General features: G+C 29.3%; 1 protein-coding gene across 1 annotated transcript; it reads right to left on the reverse strand.

Annotated features, from left to right (window-relative positions):
* Positions 1–980: 980 nt before the first annotated feature.
* LOC123296602 lies at positions 981–1,428 on the reverse strand. The gene is made up of 2 exons (XM_044878141.1): positions 1,275–1,428; positions 981–1,209 (listed from the first exon to the last, which is right to left on the reverse strand). The coding sequence occupies exons 1-2, from the start codon at positions 1,369–1,371 to the stop codon at positions 989–991; spliced, it is 318 nt and encodes a 105-aa protein (XP_044734076.1). The 5' UTR covers positions 1,372–1,428; the 3' UTR covers positions 981–988.
* Positions 1,429–24,172: the final 22,744 nt, after the last annotated feature.

Below are 24,172 nucleotides of genomic sequence, written 5' to 3' on the forward strand. Positions count from 1 at the left end.
TTTTGTTTTGTTTGAAAGGGTACTGGACTGTTCTTAACTATGCTCCAAGTGCGAATTTGGGGTATCCGTATCTGAAAAAACTAAAAAATTGGCGATGATCTTCAAAATCGGCTCAGTTTTGAAAAGGCTTTAAGAAAAAAAGTAATTTAATGGAGACCGTTCTTAGAAATGTTTCAAGTGCGAGTTGTCGCTAAATAAATATTATCAAATTTTTAAAAACATTTTTCATGCACAGATTTTACCAGTCTCCCATTCATCTCTTCTGATCCACTGTCTAGGAATGAAAAAACCTCATTATACCTGGTGACCAATTTCTAATCAGTTGAATCACCATAGTGGCTATTTTTTAGGTAATAAGAAAACTTCTTAATACGAAGATTAACTTATCGTCACAATCACTTAACCTTTCAGCCATAGTTTCTTTTCTTTCGACTTATAGATATTTTTTATTTCGAAAATACTATATAAGCAATCATTGCCAGAAAACAAACACACACCTTTTACAGTAAGACTAATAGGGATCCACATGAACAAATTATTTTGAACGTTTTTACATATTATAAATTAATATCTTTGCAGAATGAGATATTCGTTAAGGAACAATGGGTTGTTTTCATACAATGACTTCAAAATTATGTTAAAAAGAAGAAGACGTATGATAAGATCCCCAATAGGCGAAAAAATGTTGTGGTGGCAAATTTAGATTTACGGTTTTCGGAGTAGTGTGCTTTTTTCTTAGCACTTGACATATATTACAAACGCAAGTCTATGCCTGTTTAGAAACTTTAAAACTGAAAGCAAGACTACTTTCAGCCTTTTGGAACTGGAGCTTCAGATAAAAAAATTTTGGGGTTCTTAAGCTATAAACAATTATTGAGATTAAATATATTCGGGGTATACAAATTAAACACAAAAATCAAGATTTTAAAACATTTATTTTGAACCAATGATAAAAATTAAATAATGGACATTATATGGACTTCCATTATCATAATTTTTCAATTTTGTTCTGTTTACTAAAAGATATTGGATTATAAGGCTTAGTTGGGCCAAAGTCTGTTTGGCCTATCTTACCCTCAGAATCAATCCAACGATAGGTAGGAGGGATTTGAACGCCGGATTCAGATTGTTGATTACCAGATCTTCTAGGAGGAATTTGCACACCGTGTGGCAAGTCCCTGTTTCCCCACTCTTGGCGTGCATCATTTGCTAAATATTATCAAATTTATAAGAAAAAATAATCATTGTTTAAATAATATGTGTAACTTAGGTACCTTGAACTGATGTTTGATTAAATTTCACTTGTTTCTGTTGTGGCTCTGCTAATATTTGTAACGATACACACAAGATTCCAAAAATCACAAGTCGCATTGTGGATTCCAAATAGCCAATGTACTTACAAATTGAGTGTCAGTTGATTAGTCACTGTTTGATGTTTAACTACAATACTACAGATGTTCAAATATATTTTGTTTACCTACATAAAAAAAAAAATAAATAATAATAATAATTTTGCAAAAACTAAAACCGTCTCCCAAAAATACTCAACAAAAAAAATATTTTAAAGTATCGATTCAAAGGAATAATTAACTTGTGGGTAAATACGTTCTGAAGTCGACGCTAGCCATATCCTTAGTTATAAATCAGCTTCAATGCGTAGTTGAGTCCAAGAAAACTAATTATTAGAGACTGTATTTTAAAATCTTTAGAAATATGTTCCTAATCGCGCGTACGGTGAACGGAAGCTATAAAAAGAGTCGTCCGACACCCATCAATCAATTTTTTTTGTTTTTGGTTATGATTGGCTTGTGATTATGATGGTTTTAATAGTTCCTCATGCGGAAAGTCGTCCGATCAAAACACATCCGCGAAATTTTTTTTTTTATTTTATAATTTCTTGATAGCAGTTTTTACCGGGTTTCCAGCGACATCTTTTGTTCAACTTTTTACTTTTTTGTAAATTTTTTGGAGTTGGTTCTATTTTTGCATGCCTTTTTCGTGAGTTCAGGACTACTTTCGTACGTTATAACAAAGATACTTACACGCATTAGTTCATATCTTAAAAACTATTGAACCGGCTTTGATGAAACAATAATAAGACTACTTGAAGAGTATACCCTTAATAAAATAAATTTTTCAAAATCCGTCCACAATTCGCGAAAAATTCGGTGAACTATTATTAGAAGAACATAGTATACTTCATTCTTTTTTTTAAGGCGGTTAAAAATAATTTACAATTGATAATTATTTACAATATTTTATGCATGGTTATCAAATTTTGAATATTAACTTATTTAGATATTTACATAAATACAAAAAATCATTATTTTCTAAAGTAATTTACATTTTAATGTGTTTTAGGCTACCAAATCAAATTTTAAATAATTATTTAAATATTTACTAATTAAAACAAATAGTTAATTAAAACTAAACAATTAGGAAGTATATTTCATATAGTGTTTTTAAATTATTTTTATTATATATCAGGCAAAGCCCCAGCCAAACGTGGCCGGGTTAAGCTAAGTTTTTACTTCTGTCGGCAGTCTCCATGACTACATCATTGGCTGAAAATCTACCATCCGGTTCTTCTGATCCACTGCCCAGTGACGAAAAAACTCCATCACCTGATGGATAACTTCTAATCAGTTAAACTAGAAAGAAATGTTAGAAAATTATATTATACTTTTTACCTTAACAAAAGGCATAATAGTTACCTACATCCGTATCAAACTTGAAAGGGGAAGATTTATCTCCATAGAATGTACGGCAAGTAAAATTGACGAAAAAATTGAGATTTTACCACCAAGGATTATGGTCACCGACATATTCCTACAAATAATATGAGATACTTCACTAAAAAGAAAATATTTGATGGTTTAAAATAAAGCTTATTTGTATGGAATGTCAAAAAATAAACTCCATAAGTTACAATAAATATGCTATAATATAGTTCAAATTTACGAATAGCAGAAATATATGAAAAAGTACGTATGCTAAGTACTTATATTTGGATGTACACACCTAAAATTAAAAAATTGAATACATTTGCCATAATGAATATACGTAGACGCCAAATTGTTTTTAATGTTTGTACATGGAATTAACAGAACATAAGCAATGTAAAATTAACATGGCTATTTTAGAAAGGTAAAAACTACCTAGAAATAATTTGCTTAAACTTATTGAATAATTAGCTTGAATAAGGCCATTCTAAATTTTCATTTTATTTAAACAAATTTTGAGCTGAATATATATTTGCGTTATAGAATACACCAACTTACTTATGGTTTAATAAAAACTCTCTCTTTATGTTCTCTAGCCGTTAATTTTCATGTGCGGATCCAGAGAAGGACAATCCAAGGAAAGAGTAAGTGAGGAAGTAAATTGGTTTAATGTAACTAGCAAATAACTCTCAGGTAAAATATTGTAGGTGGTATTTAGGAAACGAAGTATCTCTAAAATTTTCTAGAATAATTGGAATCCATACCTCAGCAGCTAAAACCTAAGATATATTATAAGTTAACTTCATGACTTGAGCAGTTTTCCAGATATCTTTGGAATTGCTACGACATACAAGCTTCTTTTATAAAATTTAAGGCGTTACTTCACCAAAATTCTAAACCACTCACTCGCTCAATCATTATATGTCAAAATGAATCAAAGTGCAACATAATTTTTTTTTTTTTTAATTTTTTTAAAGCAATATTTTATAGCCCTAAAAATTACAAAAAATCGGAAAAATTTTCCTAAATCCAAATGTGAAAAAAAAGATTTTCTAACTAAACTGTAACCCATGAAATACAAAAATCGGGTTGCTTTGACGTTTGGAAGAGTGCAACGAAAATGGGATAAATAACCGGTAAAATATGAATCGAACTCACACACGATGGTGCTCCGTACCAACGTTCAAGGTATAACACTATGTACTTCTTAATGAATAATTTTATAAAAGAAAGAAAAGAAAAATAGTTCGTTCCGTATTTAAGACCAGTTTAGTATTTTTTGTTATAGCGGAAATGGAAATCCACACTCAGCCAAAATTCCAGCTGTATAAATATTGCGGCTCATGAGATTACGTAATCCTTAAAAAAGGTAATAGTCCTGAGTAATTGTTTTGGACGATATACTAATAACTGGTTTAATCACAAAATCATGTGAACGAAATGCCTCGGGCCTGTTCGAAGCCATGAAACCGTTCAAAATAGCTAGGCTTCATTAATTTTATGCAATACTTTCTCTGTAGTAACTTAATAGTATATTATGTCATAAGATTTTTGTTAACTACCAGATAGTATATCTCGTTGCTAAAAAATATAATGCAATTCAATATTTTTGAATAAAAATGTACAAAACTACCCGTTAACTATTCAAATATAATAAATATATCGACTTACCGATTTCTAAATATAATTTAATGTGTGTTATACAGATATATTTATAGATTATTATTGGGTATGGTTTGAAAAAAAAAAGAACCCATAAATTCCATATGAACCTTTAACATTAAACAACAAACAACTGTGTTTCATCCAACAATTTTATGATAAACGATTGAGTACCATCCTCTTCTGTTCAATTATATCAGTATGTATATTATTATAGTACAGGATGAGATTGTATTGCCTTTCTAATTTTTCAAACTACAAATCAACAAATATTCATCATAATTTTATTTTGATCATCATCCATTTTCTTTGACGATCTTTCTCTTAGTCTTTTCTAAGTGCCACAGTTCTTCCTTCTGTTCAATAAATAAAAGTATAAGAATCAATTAGAAATATTTAATTTTTAAGAATCACTTGTTGATCTCATTGTCTTTTGATAAATGTTGGAATCTTTAATATACTAAAAAAGGCACAGTGATTGGTTGCACTTCTACGGGGGATTTTAGAGGAAGGCACAGATTTTAAAGTACAATTCATTACTTTTTATACCGAATTTTATAATGAGGATAATAAAGAGTGGGATAAACAAATGAAGAATTTTTAGATAGAAAAGTGGTACTTACGCTGTGCCGACTCGCCAATACGAATAAGCAATCATACTTGAATATGCATTATTCTGAAATTCGTGGTGTTGCTTGATGCCCGAGAAATATTTTGAGCGAAGAAATGCAATTTTAAAATGGTTCAGGCAAATATCATGGTGACCTTGAATTTGACTTTAACTTTCATAATCATTAAATTCAATAAATAAAAGTGTAAGAACCAATTAGAAATATATTAATTTTTAAGAATCACTTGTTGATCTCATTGTCTTTTGATAAATGTTGGAATCTTTAATATACTAAAAAAGGCACAATGATTGGTTGCACTTCTACGGGGGATTTTAGAGGAAGGCACAGATTTTAAAGTACAATTCATTACTTTTTATACCGAATTTTATAATGAGGATAATAAAGAGTGGGATAAACAAATGAAGAATTTTTAGATAGAAAAGTGGTACTTACGCTGTGCCGACTCGTTAATACGAATAAGCAATCATACTTGAATATGCATTATTCTGAAATTCGTGGTGTTGCTTGATGCCCGTGAAATATTTTGAGCGAAGAAATGCAATTTTAAAACTGCACATTTCTCCTTCATAAAATGGGCAATTATTTCCGCATTGATTATTTGCCATATTATTTTCGATTTCGATCAATTAGTATTTTGGAGTGGTGACTTCACCAACAACGATTTTCAAGGGGTTAATTTGAGTAGAGTACGTCGTAAATATTTTTTTTATAGAAATTAAAAGTTAGTTGTTTATACATGATATAGTCGCTGGGAAAATTTCATATAACATTCATGCAAGTTTTTCACTATAAATGATGATTTGTAAAACTATCTAATCAAAAATTTTGATTAACTGGTGCCGTTTGATACTGGAATTTTTATTAGAATTATCTAACTTAGTATTAACGTAGTAGCGTTGGCCTTAAGTAAGTAAATTTGAAATGGATCTCTTTGTAAATGGCTAGTAAGTAATAATATGTGGATGGTATGTGTGTGGAAGTTGGCGACGGGCAGTCCAGTTTGTGCATTTTTAACTGCATATGATCAACATAATTTTATGGTTGGATGAAGACACTTCACAATGAAAGAGATATACACTACTCTTTGTAATAGATATAGACAAAGAAAAAATCATCATCGATGGTCGACGGATATGTTTTTATTCTTCTAAATTTTTTTTTTTTCATCGAGTTTTTTTTTAATGTTTGAGTTTTTTACTTCAATGTTAAAGAATTCTTCTTGCAGATTGTTCAAATTAAATAGTTATCAAAAATATGATTGAATCAAACTGGAACATTGTCACGTATTTTTGTTCATGATTTTCTTGCTTAGGTCCACGTCTTGAAAATTTCTGTGTGTTTGATCTCGATTGTTCTTAACTATGCGAATACTAGCGCGAAAACAAATAAAAAACAGGTAATAATCTTCTAGCGGATGAGCAGATTTCTTGATCTCTCTTGAAAAAATTTCAAAAAAAAAAATCGAAATCTGTTTTTCCGTTTAGGATTTACGATGCTATAAACTAATCGATCCGACCTGATATTTTGTCGGGAATTATCAATTTAATATTATCTAAAAAAATTTCTTAAGCACACGGTACATATATTATTATTTGAAGTAAGTAATATCAGCAACATCAAACACGGCCAATTTAATAATTTTTGCATAAATGTCAAGAAAAAACTGCTCGTCTTCATCGTTTAAAGTAAAAAATATTTTGTTATCATTATTATTGGTTGACAAGAATACACATAAAAAATTGTATGAAATATTTATAGCTATTTTTATATACAAGAAACATTCTCTCAACCAATGTTGGCCTGGGCAGAGAGATAGGATCTTTGAAGTAACAGATAGTCAACAAAAACTATCAATATCAACGTCAAAAAACGTTAGGCTAGCTTACTTAAGGCCGATTGTTTGATCTTAATAGTTTCGTTCCCATTGCATTTCCTGTAGTAATAATCATTAGATATACGTTCTCATTTAAGCCTTCCCTATTTATATTATGTATGGTGATTATAAACGGACTAAAATCTATTTATAAAAATAACAGTGATTTTTAGAATAACTGCAACAAAGGAGTTTCTTATTTCAATCGCATCCATACATTTGGACACTGCTGTTTTGAAATAATATGGCTTATTAATATCCGTTGATATTTATCAACGCCTTCATTTTGAGGCTATTATCGTAGTTCTATTTTAAGCCACCGACAAAATACAACGTAACAAACCAAATGCAGATTAACCAAGTTTCGAAGTAAACGCAGTATTCTCGATTCTGCCATCACATTCTCAATTTTTCCTTTTGTTTTTGTTATTTGGTTGTTGAAGCGATGAGCTCAGATCTTGCCAGTCTCCATCATTCCATCTCCAATCACTCTATTTTCTATATCAAAATAGCGTAACATCCACACCACGTATGCTGTAGGATGCTTTGCATTTTCGTGTACTACGAGTGAAAACATCGAAAAGCAATTAGAAACAAGACTAAACTAGAAAATATGTAGGGATGATGTGCCACATACATCAATATCTAACTTCGTGGATGGTAAGCAACGTTCACAAAACTTTAATCATACCAAATATAAGAAGGATATAGATAAAGTCAAAATTAAGCAGTATTTCTTATAGCAGAAGAAGTCTTCATTGGAAATGTAACAATTAAAGGACAAAATTATCACAATCTCTCGAAAATGAAGAATGTCTTTTAAAAAACATTAGCATACAAAACATTGGTTAGGATTTTTCATGTTACTGCCAACCATTCGTGCAAAAGGGTAAAACCTAAGTAAACTGCATTAAATTGAACTAATCATTTTAAATAATCCATTTTCTGAATCAAAACGTTCCATCACTATATACATAGAACAACGCACGATAAATATTATTATGTACTGTTAATAAAATGCAAAAATGTTGGTTTTAGTATTAGTTTTTTTATTTTTAAAATATTTATTTATTCATTTTCTTTTATAAATAAATAAAAAAGAAGTTAACAGTGAATGAACATCACATCACGTTTAGTAAGTTTTATCTATCGTTTGGAATATTATTATTACATATTTTGTTAATTGGAACAACAATTTTAAATTTATGATATCACTCAAAGGGTTGCTTTAAAAAACATGTTTTCAATACTTGTTATGTCGTCAGGTGTTTATTTTATATGCATTACCTATACCATATACTGTATTCTCTAGATCAGAAAAAATTGAGCACAATGAATATAAGTTTATCTTGCCATCTCAAGGAATTCTAATTCAAGTGTCTTTTAAAAGGTGCTAGGCCTAGAGTGTGAGCGGTTTAAAATTACGTGACATCGCTGTTTCTAGTGGCAGACCATTTATAGACAATATCCCATGTAAGAATATATTACCATTGTAAGAGAATATGTACACCAGCTAGAAAGAGAGTTATTTTAGAGCTCTAAATCGAGAAGCTATAGCGTTTAAGTTTTTACTCTAAATTTAGATTTTGATACAGCAAGAACTGTAACTACCCTATAGCTCACCTAGAATGAATATAAGCTTAGTTTTGCTCCTGTCTATTCTCAGATTCCTTATCTCACTAATTAATTTTAAATTATCCAACGAATCTGGCAACTTACAAGGACAAAGATACATGATCACATTATTTTGGAATTATTTTGGTCTACAGATACATTTTTGTCTTTTGTGATTTTTTAATATCTAATCATCATGTCGGATTCTATAAAACTTCCCACTCTTTTAACTTGTGTGATAATTGAGTGCTAAATCAAGAAAATATGAAAAAGAATTGAGTTAATTAGGATTTTTGATTTTTAAATGTGAATGCATTAAAACTTTGTCAATTCTCTACTCAGTAGCCTGAACAGACATAAATCGTGCGGTTAATAATCTGTTCTTTAGGCATAGAGAACGATAACTGGCTGCACGATTACTTTGTCTCTCTCACACATTTCTGTGTGAATTAGCTTTTCAATTAGAATACGGGCAATCCAGTCTCTATGTCTATGATTGAACCTACAAATTTTTCTACGGTCTGTAGCTAGGCTGTAGACCAACTCCAACTCAGGCAGGCTATAGGCAAAAGTAAATATTTTAAAAACACAGAGCAATTGGATCTGATCTCATTGGAATTTTTTTTTAAACCCACTACTTACTTAGAGTCATTCTTTTCAGCTGTTATGTCAGTTTTTGCTTGCTATCTATCATTAATGTGTTTAATTCCGTGACCAGGACTCACATTGAAGCGTACTTGAGCTAGGCTGATTTTGAGCACATATTGGAAAAGTATGACTCAAATTTAGTAGGATTACAATCTTGGCTTATCAAAATTGGATAAAATTTGGATGTGAGAGAGCAAATTCTATTTTTACAATAACACAGGCATATTTGATCTTATCGGAATTTTGTTTGAAACCCACTAACTCTGGGTCATTCTTTTTATCTATGATGTCAGTTTTTTGCAAGCTATCACTAATGTGCTTAATTCCGAGACCAGAACATACATTCTAGAATCCTATTAGAACTAGGTTAATTTTGAGAGCAAATTTAAAAAGTATAACCCAAATTTAGTAGAACTACATACTTGGTATATCAGACTTGGATAAAATTTTAATGTTATAGTCTATTTTTAGTTGATAGTACCGAATGCATTAGTATTTTACGTATTAACGTTTATGTTAATTAATTTTCAATATTTTAACTTAACTATCAATAAAATTCCAGGCACTAGTTTAGAATTATAATATAATTAATTTACCAATTGCAACGCCTTCTAATTATCACAAATTATAAATAATATCATAAATTTATAGAAATGCAAAAAAAAAATTTACAATAAATAGGCAATACGTAATTATTGTCAATTATTAAATTCTTACCATAATTTATTCGAAATTAATTAAAATTAATATTTTTTGTAATGGAATTCATTTAATTAAAGAAATATTAATATAAAAATTGACAACAAAATAAAAATTAATTGAAAAATTAAAAATAAAAATAAAGAAATAATTTAGTTTGCAAAATCATTTTTTCTATAACCATTATAATTAAAATTTAATTGGAAAAAGATCTGATTTTTTTTTTTCGTTTTTCTCTTTTTAAATTATTTTAAAATTACTTTTTTATAACTCGAGAGTACTCGTTGAATAATTACCGGCATCAATTCTGTAGTTAGTAGGTACTTTAATAATTTAACTTAAAATGTAAAACTTCCACTTTTTTAAGCAGCTCTAGGAATGAAAGTTTTCAAATAAAGGTCAATTTTTTACGACTGCAGTAGGTGGCTTGGTGATGGTACCGTTCGTTGGCTTAGGAGCGTCTGATGCCGAGCACTGCTTCTATGTAATAAAATGAGAATGACGCTCTGGCATCATATTATTCCTAAGTATTGTTCGGCGGCAGACGTTAGGTGCCTAAATCGAAATAGGAATTGTACCTTACGTTTGTTCTGGCATTTATTTTATCTTTGCATAATCCTTATTTTGTCAACAAAATATTTTAATATCAACTTTTTGTTCACCTCTTTACCTGTTTGTAAAACTAACAATTTCAATACAAAATTTTAATATTTTTTCAGATATCAGGGGACATAGTACATCACAGTAGTCACAAAATTATTTAGTTCACAATTCGAGAGATAAATTCTACCATAATAAATATTTATTGTAATAATTAAAAAATGATTTTTAATTTAAGTAACAGCCCATTTCCTTTATAATACATCTTAACATAGTTTTTAACAGAAACCAATAACATAATTTTTTTGTGACCGGTACACAAATCAGAAGATAGAAACTCACTTGCAAGATTTCTTTCTTACGGAGTGGGTGCTATTACTATTAAATAAATTTATCAAGGTTTTAAACCTTCCAGTGGGATAGTTGTTGTAATGGGTCCGATTTTGCAAATTGAAAATTTAGACATATCTCTACGTTTCAAGGCCTTTAGAGTCGAACAGTATGGTTTTTAAAAGAATGTCCGTGTGTGCACATCTATGTATGTATGTGTGTATGTATGTATGTATGTATGTATGTAAGTATGTTCGGATTCAATTTTCGTCTCGAATATCTCGAGAACAAATGATGATATTGACATGGGACCAGTTTCATTTAACGCATAATTATGTAATTCAGACCTGATTAGGTTTTGAGCAAAATCGGCGAAGCTTTTTTTGTACCGAATGAAAAAAAGTATAATTGTCACTATTATCACTTATCATTTATATAGTTTTAACGTCATGGGTGGTGCAGGGGGCGAACCCCTCATTGGGGCTGCAACTAGCGAAACCCCCGCTGGGGGGTCCCCGAAAAAATGAAAAAAACAAAATTACAAAAAAAATTGTAAATATTAAAACATATGATATTTTTCTATCCTGTCCACTGGAAAGTTAGTCTTGTGGACTAACTAACTATGGTTTTAAATAGGTTTTCCATTAGGTAGACATAAAGGCTAATACTGAATTAATTCCTAGCAAAGGTAGTCATAGCGTTGCATAGCGTCCCTGTTCTTCTCTTGCCCTATCCTTTTATTAGGACATCTTCTGTTCTTCTCTACAATTAATTGTTAAACAAAGAATGTAAATGATTGAAGAGAATTGAGCAATTTTGTAAATTGTTCGTGAATTTTCCACTCTTATTTGGAGGTATTTTAAATTTTGAATGTCTTCTCATATTCAAATACGTAACGTGAAGTCATCTCTGAAATAATTATGCAACAATAAAATACAGTTTGTAATTAATATTTAATTTGAGAATATAAAAAAAAATATGCAAAATCATACATTTGTAATCTATATTACAAACACACCCGTTGCGAATTTTTATATAATCAATTATTTATTACATTTATTCTTTCTTTATTTTGTGAATATAGTTTATTAATTTCAAGTAATCAATAAGTTTAATATTGATTTATTTTTTGTTTGAATAAATAATAAAAACTTAATTTATACTGAGTGACGAACTCTTTTTATTTGGATGTTATTTTGTAACTTTGGTGGGCCTTAAATTGCAAATTTGAATTATAAAATACTGTTCATTAAAAATTGAGTTTAAATGAGTGGTTTTAATTATTTTTTTGTGGGCTACTGGCCCAAACGTCAGTGATGTGAATGTAATATTTATTTCATTATTTTAGAAAATAATTTTAAAGGGTGCCCAACCACAAAGAGGTGAAAAAAAGTAGAGAATGTTAAATTACTGCTTACAATATTGTACAATTACTATTCTTAGTTTCAGATTAGCGACGATATAACACATAGCTGTTGCGTGTCGATTTTTTTAGAGTTTAGTAGTGAAAAATTTCCACATTTTTTTAATATGTGCATATCACTTCCAAGGGCCTCTGTTCGCAAAGTTGTTGCAGCTATTACAGGACACCGGTTGTTCGGCAGGCATGCTGAACGGCTGGGCCTGGCAGTGTATCACGACTACTGCAGGAACTGTCGCACAGTGGTGAGGAGGAGGAGACAATGTTTCATCTTCTCTATCACTGCCTAGTTCTTGTCGACTTTTTGACGACCTCTCCGACTTAAAGTCCGTCCGCTCTCCTGCTGTTCTTAAACAGCTCCAAAAGCTTCATGGAGTAGTGGCCGGGGATGGGCCAACCCTTTTTCGGTATTACAACGATCCCTATGTCTACGTGTGTCCCACCCCAGGACAGCCACTCTATCCTAACCTAACCTAACATAATATGTGCTTAATAACAAGTCTCAAATTATGTAATAAAAAAATTAAAAACAAATTTAAATGTCTTCGAAAATTATCGATTGATGGTGCTTTAAAATTACAACTTGACACTTGCGATTGTCAACATAATTCGTACTTGACTGTCATAATTATTTATTTATTTTCGACCAAATAAAAATTGTTTGGTTCATATATTAACTTTGTTTAATTTAATTATCTTATTCATGGCAGGCGCCTTAGCCAGTTCAGCCATACGAGCTCTAAACACAGAGTTCTAGTAAACAAAACATATAGTAAATAAATAAGTTATTGTTGACAAACAAATAAAAATTTTTATTAGTTGAATGTTGCTCGTATGGCCGAACTGGCTAAGGAGATTGGCATGAATCTAAGAGGTCCGGGTTCGATATCTGGTGCTGTTTTTTTTTTCACTTTTCTTTAATTAAGAATGCTTGACAAGATATTTATCTATACAATATTTACGCCATTGTATCATTAAACATCAATTATAACCAAAAGGCTTTGACGTTTAAAATTGTATACAAGTTTTAGCAAAAAAATATTTTTTTTAAAAAGTTAAATTGAAAGATATAAAATAAATTTGTATATCATTTTTTACTTTTCCATCCGACTATCAACCAACGATAGGTAAAGACAACCGAATACTTTCTATTTAAAAACTTGCTTATACTGTAAAAAATCATAAATTTAAAAAACAATACAATTTCTAAATATGGAATCACAAACGATTTTCATATTATTTACAACACACCAAAATCAATAATATTAATTAATTGATTAGGTAATTCTATTAATTATAAAACAATAATGCAATTTTAATTCAAGACATATATTAAATTAGTCACGTTCGCACTCTTAATGTAACTAATTACTTTTATGATTATTAATAATTGTTTTCAATTAGATAGTAATAATACTAAATATAAATTACAATATTTATAACAATAACAATAATAATAATAAAAAAATTAACGAAACAATTATAATTGAACATAACAATAAAAGAAACATGATAAAGTACAAATTGATTTTATAACAAAACAAGGTAAAGTTTTATAATAATTGTTTTATTATATTTATGATTGTTTATTATTATTTGAGTGCAATTAAAACAAAATCAGATTAACTATAATAGTAACATCAAAGTCGCTATGTTGCAACAATGAAAGCGTTATATAGATAATAAATCAATTTTTTTTCAATTTATAATGATAAAAAACTATATAGACCGCATCAAAGTAATGATTGATACAGAGTGGAGTATACGTTCCATACAAAGTATTAGGGGACCCCTAGAGAAGAATAACTAAACTGATTCCAGCGCCACGTGTGACAAGAATGTACAATAAAACATTCGGTTTGAATAAATTTTGAACACTCTCCAATCGTTTACAAGTAATATATTTAGTTATCAAATAAAATAGCTCTAGTATAATAAAAGTAAGTAGTAGGTCGTTTCTGTGGAAACGGTTGAAAAAACCTCAAAGACGATTTGGATAATGGTATATTGGATACGGGAGCAGGAGATGCTTGCAATTGATTAATACAAATCCAAATTTTGGTTTTTGTTTTTAATAAAAAACTTCAAACTTTATAAATTTTTATTAATTTACAATGTGGAAACAATGGCTCTATAACAAATTTGCATCAAATTGGCTCATAATTTTGAATCTAATAGAAAACAAGTGAAAACAAACAGTTAATTGTTGAAATACCATGTATATACAGGGTTCATTACGGCATTCGTTGGTTTTTTTTTGTACGTTATGTAAATAAAGAAAGATATCTACTCCTCTTACACACAAATACAATGGTTGGTATACATGTGTATACCAACTATATGTCCCTAACCTAATTTACGCCGTCAAGGGTAAATAGTGAGGTTTACGAAAAAAAGTTGTTTATTTTTATATAAGGAACATTTTTTTACATTTGAACTTTTGTTCTTCTCTAATGGTTTACAAGATGGGTCCTACGGACCCAAGACCAGATTGAGCTATGTTGCGCATTTACGAACTTTTACAACTCACTTTTTACGTCCTTGGCATGCTATAAAAATTTCAGCTCAATATCAATTTCCGTTTTTTATTAATCGTGGTGACAGATGAACAGGCAGACGGACAACCGAAAATGGACCAATTAGGTTATTTTATGAAAACCGATATTAAAATGTTTTTCGTGGCATCATTATTTTTAGGCGTTACTTGGGACTAAACTTTTTATATCTTTATATGTTTCATATATACATTGTATACAAATTTTTTTCTTAATCGGCCTTTACGTTAAGAAAAAAAAGAGATCCGGAAAATCCAACACATTCGTTGAACTTGAAATTCATTAAATAGTTAAGATGTATATTCTATAACAATGTCTAAACTACATAACTAATTGCCCACAAGTGTTGAATTTTTTTGGATAGAGTATCGTAGGCTACAAGGTTTTTAAGAATAAAATTGTTATTTAGGGCTAAGAAAATGGAAGTAAAAACTTAAACGGGACTACGTAATGAATCTTGCAACAAATATAAACTCATTAAAATTTGTCCGCAAAAGCTTTAAACCAGAATCTTGTCGTCCGGTTTTATTTAAAAAAAGTTTCTTAGTCGTGTCAGGCTGCCGAGACTAAAACAGAATTTTGGAATGGAATCATATTTTCATTTTCCTCTATTTTTATATTTTTCAACATTTCTAATAGTTTTTAAAACATTGTATGTTCTACCCTGTATTACTTAAGACTTATTGTACGCAATTAAAAATTACTTCGTATTATAAATGGTAATTCAATTAATAATTATATTTCATCACAGGTAGTTAAAAAGTTTATTTATTTGTTTAATGAATAGTTTTATGGTAATATAATAATTACTTGTTATTATAAAAGCTATGATACTTATTATATTTTAAGGAGATAAGTAACGTTTGATGACTAAATTTGTTTTATCTATAAACCGAGTATATTATCTCGTACGTGTTATGAAACGTGTACGTGGATGAAAAAGTAAAACTTGTGACAAAAACGTGTACTGCCATGTTTTATTAATTCAAATTTGGTTGTATTCACTTAAATGCATTAGTACTTTCGCTCTTTTTTCATGGTCTTGTTAATGAACTTAACATCTGTATATTCAAGTCCCTGTAATTGTCCTGTAAAAGTATGTACACAACGTGTCCATTTCGGGATTAATTGACCGTCATTATCCGCTCTGACCAATGAGAGAAACGCGGTAAACTGTCAAAATCACTTTGTTTATTAAAAGTTATATATTAAAAATCACAATAAATTCATAATTTATTTGATTTAAATCACTTTTAATATTTAATATCTCATTCATTTAATTAAAATCACATTTAAAAAATACCTTTTCAATTGTAGATTGAAAACATTGCCTCTAATTGTAGTTTTTGACAAAATTATAAATCAGCAGTTTTTCACGCGTTTTTCCCTCAGATTTTCTTGATACACAGCTAATGAACTCTCTCAATAAAATTACTTTTGAGACAAAACAAACCGCGTTCAAATCAGTTCACCACTCTTTGAGCTACAATGCTACAGGCAGATCAAATTTATAACACTCCTTTTTTCTTCAGAGGTTATAATTTCTGAAAAAAATTTATCTATAAAATCCATTCCGATAAATCTCATATATTATTAACAATACTGGAAAACTGGCGGCGGGAAATTCGGGCAAGGAGCTTTTTAAATAGATAAGAATAAGAGACAGATGAATTTATGACAGGAGAAAATAACTAGCGGTGTTAACAGTTAAGAAAGGTTAAAGAGTTTATAAAACAGAATAAGTATAATGAATCCTAATTTTTCTTCATTTGTAAGATAATGTGCCCTAAGGAAATAATTTTAATTCATTTTGATGACAACCTATTTTGATTCACATTTATTTAAAACCAACATTCACATGTAGCAACAGATACAGTCTGCTGAACGTTAGAAAAGGCGTCGGAAATAGTTTTAATTAAATAAACTAAGAATATTCATAAATACGAATATATAAATATGTTATTATTAATTTATACGCTTTTAATTCCACGCAAATAAATTGATATTATTAACAATATTTTATAACAACACGTTTTATTTAAGTAAATCTTAAAAAAACTCACTTTACTTCCATATAATGGTAAAAAAAAAATCAAATTTGTAATCACGCCTAAGAAGAATGACTTCTCACGCGCGAACATAAGTACACTCTTTTTTCTCTCAGCTTTTGGACCAATACACCTCGCCCTGGCCCGATTAGCAATAAGGAATAAAGGCGAGATTACTCGTAGTCTCGGTGAAACACTAACTGCGAAAGACTTTTCTTACGGGATTTTATAGATAATATCATAAAAACTACAATTCTTGAAATGGTTTTCGTACTTTGGTTAAAATTTCTATATCAGCATACTAAATTTTACAATCTCGAACTAAGCAATTCTTGAATTAATCAATTTATTCAAACGGGGATCTATTATATGTTTATTGCTAAGTTTCCTTTAAAAACAAGCAAGTATCAATTGCTTGACCTGTTGAAAATGAAAGGTACAACGGCTTGTTTTCTTTAGTTAAGTGCTAAGTCATAGTTTGACTCCCTCAAGTTAACGACACGTTATTTTAAAGTCACAATCTATATATGGAATAATTAAATTAATTATTTTTATTTATTACTCGTTTTTGGTAGCTTAACATTTTAATTAGTAAACGAATGATTTATGTCGGTTTGGTCCAAAATTATATTTAAATAAATATCCAAACAATAACTGTTTTAAAATTCACCGCGTTTAGATCCTATGATGGGAAGAGTTTAATGCCAAAGATCAAGACATTTCTGTGTTTTTAAAAGTAATTGAATATACTTACCTGACGAATGAATAATCTGTGTTTACCGCACAATTATTTCTCCATACTTTTTTGATTATCATTATCTTGCTTGCTTGGTTTCTAGTAAATAAACTTGTGTTCATATGGTCGCTATCTGATAAATAGAAATATCTGCCTAGAAACTATGTGAATGATTCAAGTTAAATTGTATCTGGGTACTACACATTACCCTATTATTATTTTTTGAAATACACTGCTTACAATTGACAAAAGACAAAAAAATCAAATAATAATCAATCATTCTGTCAACTTTATTAAATTGTGATGACACAATGGCGGGTGACATTTTGTCTGATGAAATACAAATATTTTTCTTTTATTTATAAGTTTTTTGTGTTTAAAATTCAAATGGATTTATATTCTGCAAACTCATCCTTTCCAATAATGGTTGTTTTTTTGTCTAATTATATTTAGCTCAATTTGGACATTTTGTTTGCTATATACGCCAACTAACAACTTTCTCTTTGCCTTCTATTTCAAGATGACATTTGCAATTTTTGGAGCCATTAAATTGTTCCGAATATTCATAATTAAAAGTAATAAACAGATAAAAATTGATAAAATTAAATTTTTTTTCTTTATTTCAGGTAAGTCGCTGTTCGTTACTGAAATTTTAATTTTCTGGCATCAATGGTGAGTAAGATCCTTCGAGTTCAGTAAAAATAACGAGCTTAATGAGGCCTTCAAACTTTTGAGGAATGGCTTCTACTCTTGAAGCTAGCACATCTTAAAAAAATAGTTAGTTTATTGTCTTTTGTATAGTTTGATAAATTTATTGATAAAAATTCAAGACACAGCATTGAAATGTAGTAAATAAAAGGTGCCTATTTATTTATTCTAAGAAATATCCATATTTTAATGTTTTTATTTTAACCTTTTCAATATATTATTTTATAAAAGAATTCTTAGCCGTATTGCGTAGAAAATTACTCTGAAATACTTTATGAATATGTCATACACAATTTGCTCCCTAACTGCTACTTCAACCACTTTACAGGATGTTCCATTAAAGATAGTCCGTACTTAAAGGATATTTATTTTCAGATTAGAGTTTTTGAATATCAGAAAAGAATATGGCTAAAGTTAATTTTGAATAAATAGAAGTTATAATGTTGAAAAACAAAACAAATTTAAAAATTGAGTTGAAAAATTGTACATCATGCCTAAAGCACGTATATATTTCAGTTGGTTAAGGCGCTTAGCATGAATTCAAGAGACCCGAGTACAACCCTCAACCCGGGTATACGTGTGTATTTTTTACAATTCTTTTTAATTAAGATTAACTTGATCACTTATTTGTCTTTGTAGCTTACGCCATTGTATCATAATAAGCATCAATAATAATCGAAATTACTTTGACGTTTAAAAATTTGTATACAAAACTTAGTAAACAAACATAAGAATAAATATTTAAACATCATTAATTAATAATCACCGTACATTAGAATCCAGCAGTCGACTACACAAAAATGGACTGATCAGTAAATATGTCAATAATGAAGTGTCATTCAACAACTAAGAACATCACTCATTGACAAAAATATTAATTTTGATAATTATTGATTATAATTAAAATTACGTACAGGCCTGGAGTCCTCATTTAAAAAAATGAAATAAATTTATATTAAATCAAATCTTTTTTTAAATTTTTTTTTGGGATTACATTAGTTCAGGTACTTCCTCGCCTACAATCCAGTATGAAATTATTGGCTTAAAAATATGTTATACGTATATACATAGCTATATAACTATACTGCACACAAACTGTGTTATTGATTACAGTAGTGATTTACTAAGATGGATACACATAGATATCCCTCCATTAAAAATAATACTCTCAATGTAATATTTGATTTTGATATTAACTAAATGGTGAAATTTTTGTTTAAATGATTACAAACATTATATTCTTCCATATTTTAGTTTTTTGTCTAAACGGTCATTCCATTTTCACACTCTTCTCCTATGCTACGTGTACTAAAACTTACATTTTTAATTGCAATTATCTCAGGTCTGATATGGAAAATCATCTTCAAATTTTTTCATTATCTACTTTAAATATGTGGTACTCATCGTACAAAACGTGAGAATGAATTACCGTCGCGCTGAGATGACAAATGACAAAGCAGAGACGCCAATCATGGAAAGACCGAATGAAAGTCGATCGAAAAACATATTTTTTTTCAATCCATAATGATTATTTCCTATAGATCATTGAATACCTCTGTATCACAATGTTTGATCGCTTGCACTTAAATATCAATCCCATGTATCCTCTACATTGCGCATTATGCTCTAGATTGAAGGTCACACAAGAGATTTTTCAAGTAAAAAGAAAAAAAATACCTTATTGATTTATACTCTTGTGGTGGCTAATTCAAATTAGTATCCAATTCGATTCGATGCATGGTGTCCACTCGTGGGCTGTATTGACAATAGTCACGAGATATTTGTTAGAGACTACATGGGTGCACCTACTTAGCACCCATGAAACATCCGGTATAATCAAATACATCTCATAAGTATATAGAATAGATAAGATAGATATACCCACAATCACAGTCATCTATATAAGTAACCACATGTGATCTCACATATATAAATATTATCTATTATAATAAATGCAATCAATTATTACGTATTTGTATAATAATAGATATAAAATATATATTATTAATATTGAAAAGACTTATAAAATGTTGTACAAAATCACATAAATTTTAAACATATTATGGTAAAATTATAATTTGTCATAGATTAAAATATGTATGCGAACAATGTCTCACGCGAATGTTTAATAATCTTGCTCTTAGCTTGCATTATTATTATTATTGTTATTATTATTATTATTATTAATACTAATAATATTTGTTGCCTTATCTATATTTATATTAATACATATTTTTACTCTTGTAAACATACCAATCATGTATATTATTGATATGTGCAATAAAGTTTACTATTTACTCACAATATTGAACAAATCTTGATTGCACAAACCTTTGTTTTATTTAAACAATTTAAATAATAAAATAAACAAAATTGAAAATAATTTGAAAATAATAGTAATGATATGATAAATTGCTAGTCATAGATCGACAGGCAGTAGAATGTGTGCATTAGATATTAACAAGAGGGTAGATAAATTTTTAAATAACCAGGATATTACAAAAAATTTATCACATTTTGAAGCATAACAGTTGCAGTACTAAAATGCTGATTAAAATGCTAAAGTGTTGAATAACAACCAAATGGCAAAGCATATTTTCAAGTTTTGTTTTAGTTCTACATTTTCTTGGGCTTCCCAAGTGTTCTATTGAGCTGTAAATGTGATAAACTATTTTTGTTCGAATTTTTTGAAGTGAAAACTGCTTTGGGCACGTTGAGCACTTTTTGAATGAACAAAAATCATGGAATTCGCGTCATCGATGTTTGTAATTGAACTTTTCCTAAACGGATGGACTGCTTTTGACGAAATTGTGTGTGTGTGTGTGTGTGTGCGTGTGTGTGTACAAATGGATGCGAGGATGGTTTAGATTCCCACCAAAAAATTAAGACCCGTAAAATAAATGGTGGATATTATTAATATATTACATTACATCTAACTGTTCAAATATATTTATTTGCGCTCCCACCATATTTATCTGGAATCGTGAGCACCTATTTGAATAGTATTGTGGTATTATTTATTATTATTTAGGTATTGTGAATAGGTATTTATTAGAGCTATATACAAGTTCAGCGAGCTCCACTATGTGAGGCTCCAGCCAGGCTGAAGGCCAGTTATTCCAAAGTTTTAAGTTTTCACTTCCGTTGACAGTCTCGGTGACTGACTTTCGAAACCCAAAGGAACCTACAGTAATGTAAAGAAAACTATAAGGTTTCAAAACGTATGATATTTTGTAATTGCTCTGTATCTGAAAAGCTGTAAGTTGCAGGCTATCCAATTAAATAAAAGTGCTTTTTAAAAAGCATTTTTTAAGCTCCAAGAGTCTTAGTTTATCTCTCTTGAGATTAAAACGGAAGCAACTCAGCCTAAATGAACTGTTTACTATTTTTATGAACAACATTGACATTCATAGAGAATAAGTCTGTAGAATGTAACTTTATGTACCACAAATTACGATTTTTTCCACTTAAGAATATGACGCAACACTCTTTATAGCTACTGTTTCAGCACTACCTTCATTCATCTATCGCAGCGCCGTATGTACGTCGTAGAAGTTTCTGAATTTGGTGATTTCGTTCAATCTTGATTATGGTAAACACTCCGTTTGTATGGCGTTAATTACGATGAGCCAAAATTACAATTGCACACACCTATAAATAAATAAAAATAAAATTATATTCCACCTTTTCGCAATGATTAATAACTATCGATTCTTAGACGCTCAATAGACTTTCTGTGCAAGAAGCACTGGGATTAATATACGGCACTTGTCATATTTTTTTAAATAGTTGCTATACAAATTTTTTTTAAATTAAATGTAGTCAACATTTCCATAAAATTAATTGTACACAAAAAATGACCAGGGCAAACAGACTTTTGTAAATCATAGGAGCATATTAGATATTATATCAAAAAGGTTGGCGCAAATTCAAGATAGTTATCAACTGCTATTCTCAAGACATCGTCAGCGAAAAAATAGATACGAACGGCCAATCCAAAATGTTGTTAAGACGTTGTCTTGGCGATGAAACGCAAAGGTATATTGAAATTTTTCACTTGAATTATCGGATGCATTACAATAACTTCTTAAAAAGTAGAAAAGTATGAATGGGTAGCCTAATTTACTTATATATCACTTTGTAATCAAAGGATCACCTCCTAATTGTTATGTGATTATGATATACCGTCTTCTGGTTTTACACTCCACAAAGGGTAATTTTATTTATTTAATATTCTTTCTTGTATATAAACAATATTGTAAATATTTATTGATAAAATAATAATAAATATATAGTTAATTACTTACAATAATATTATACATATATGGTACATATTTATAAAAATATTTTTATTGCACAATTGGCCGTTCACTAAGCAGGTTTAAAAGAAAAAATATTATTAATGATGAACAAATACACTCAATAATATAACATGCATATTGAAAATATAACAAGAATTGTTTATGTACCATTTATGTAATTTATAAATATGGATGACGATTTTATGAATCTAATATAAACTCCACAGGGCTAAAGTTACCAAATACCTTGTTTTTATACCATGCATATATGTAATATGCAAGGTATACTAAGCTTAGTCCCAAGTTTGTAACGCTTAAAAATATTAAATTTTTTTATTTCCTTAAATTTCCTGAAATTTTAGGAAATAAAATACAATAATCAAATGTATGCTATCGCAAATATGTAAAAATCTCTATTGATTGCTATCATTACGGGACCACACATTGATAATCTATTAGAATTGAATTTTACCGGATACCATTGTGCAAATAAAATTGGCTAGTAATTAATTGGTTAATTAATTCAGTTGAGGCATTTGTACTATTGCGTAAGTACATTGACTCAATAGTGTTAATAAATATGTCAAAGAAATAATAAGCTGTGTAATCTCCTTTAATTGTAAAAAAAAAAAAAAAAAAATTAAATACATTAATAATTCAATTCTAAAAACATGATGTATTAAAATTGTCATAATTGTAAATATGATTTATAATAATAATTTTCAATAAAAAAATAAATCAAAAAAATTAACATAAATCAAGTCAGTATAAATAAAAATATATAATAAATAATATTTTATTTGATATCCGATGTGCGATCTCCTTATATATATTTCTTGAAAGTTCCCGAAATTGACAATAGGAATGATGACTCAATTTTATGTATCACTTCAGATGGATTGTAATTATTAACCCCCGAACGAAAAAAGGGGTGTTATAAGTTTGGCCGCTATGTGTGTCTATCTGTCTGTCTATGTATCACTGTGGCATCGTAACGCCTAAACAGATGAACCAATTTGGATATTTTTTGTTTCATTTGAAAGGTTATTTAATGGGGAGTGTTCTTAGCTATGTTTCAAGTGTGAGCTTAGGGTTCCATACCCGGAACAACTAAAAAATAGGCGGTCGTCCTCAAAATGGGCTCAGTTTGGAGAAGGGTCTAAGAAAAAAGATTTAAAGAATTTAATAGAAAATGATCTTAGATGCGTATGAAGTGCGAAATTTGAGTTCTGCACCCGAAAAACGTCTCGGGGATTTGTTTCAATTTTATAAATTTCACTTGTAAAATTTTAAGTTCGTACTAATGTATTGGTAAATTTCAGTTGCTATACACAATTAAAAGTGTGAGGTTGTGTCTACATTGATTCTTTAAATAAGCTGATTTGACAGATATCGACCACCCCACACTTTAAATTTTATATTGCAATTAAAATTATTATCCACTTTTTAGTGCAATAAAGTGGATTTATTTAATTTTTTAAACTACTAATAATTTAGTTTCTTATGTTTTATCCTCCCTAAGTTAAAATTTTGTTAAGAAAGTAGAATTTAAAATAATTGACGTGAATGGATTTTGACCTGAAGACCTTTCGCATGAGAATTAAGTACCTACCCTAACCATAA

The sequence above is a fragment of the Chrysoperla carnea genome, chromosome 3, assembly GCF_905475395.1.
Source record: "Chrysoperla carnea chromosome 3, inChrCarn1.1, whole genome shotgun sequence".
In the NCBI taxonomy this organism is placed as follows: domain Eukaryota; kingdom Metazoa; phylum Arthropoda; class Insecta; order Neuroptera; family Chrysopidae; genus Chrysoperla; species Chrysoperla carnea.

Excerpts from the sequence above, each read along its gene's own strand:
- LOC123296602 (XM_044878141.1), bottom strand. The coding sequence starts at position 1,371 with ATGCGACTTGTGATTTTTGGAATCTTGTGTGTATCGTTACAAATATTA. Across the intron at positions 1,210-1,274 it reads TAATCAAACATCAGTTCAAG|CAAATGATGCACGCCAAGAG; the intron begins GTACCTAAGTTA and ends GATAATATTTAG.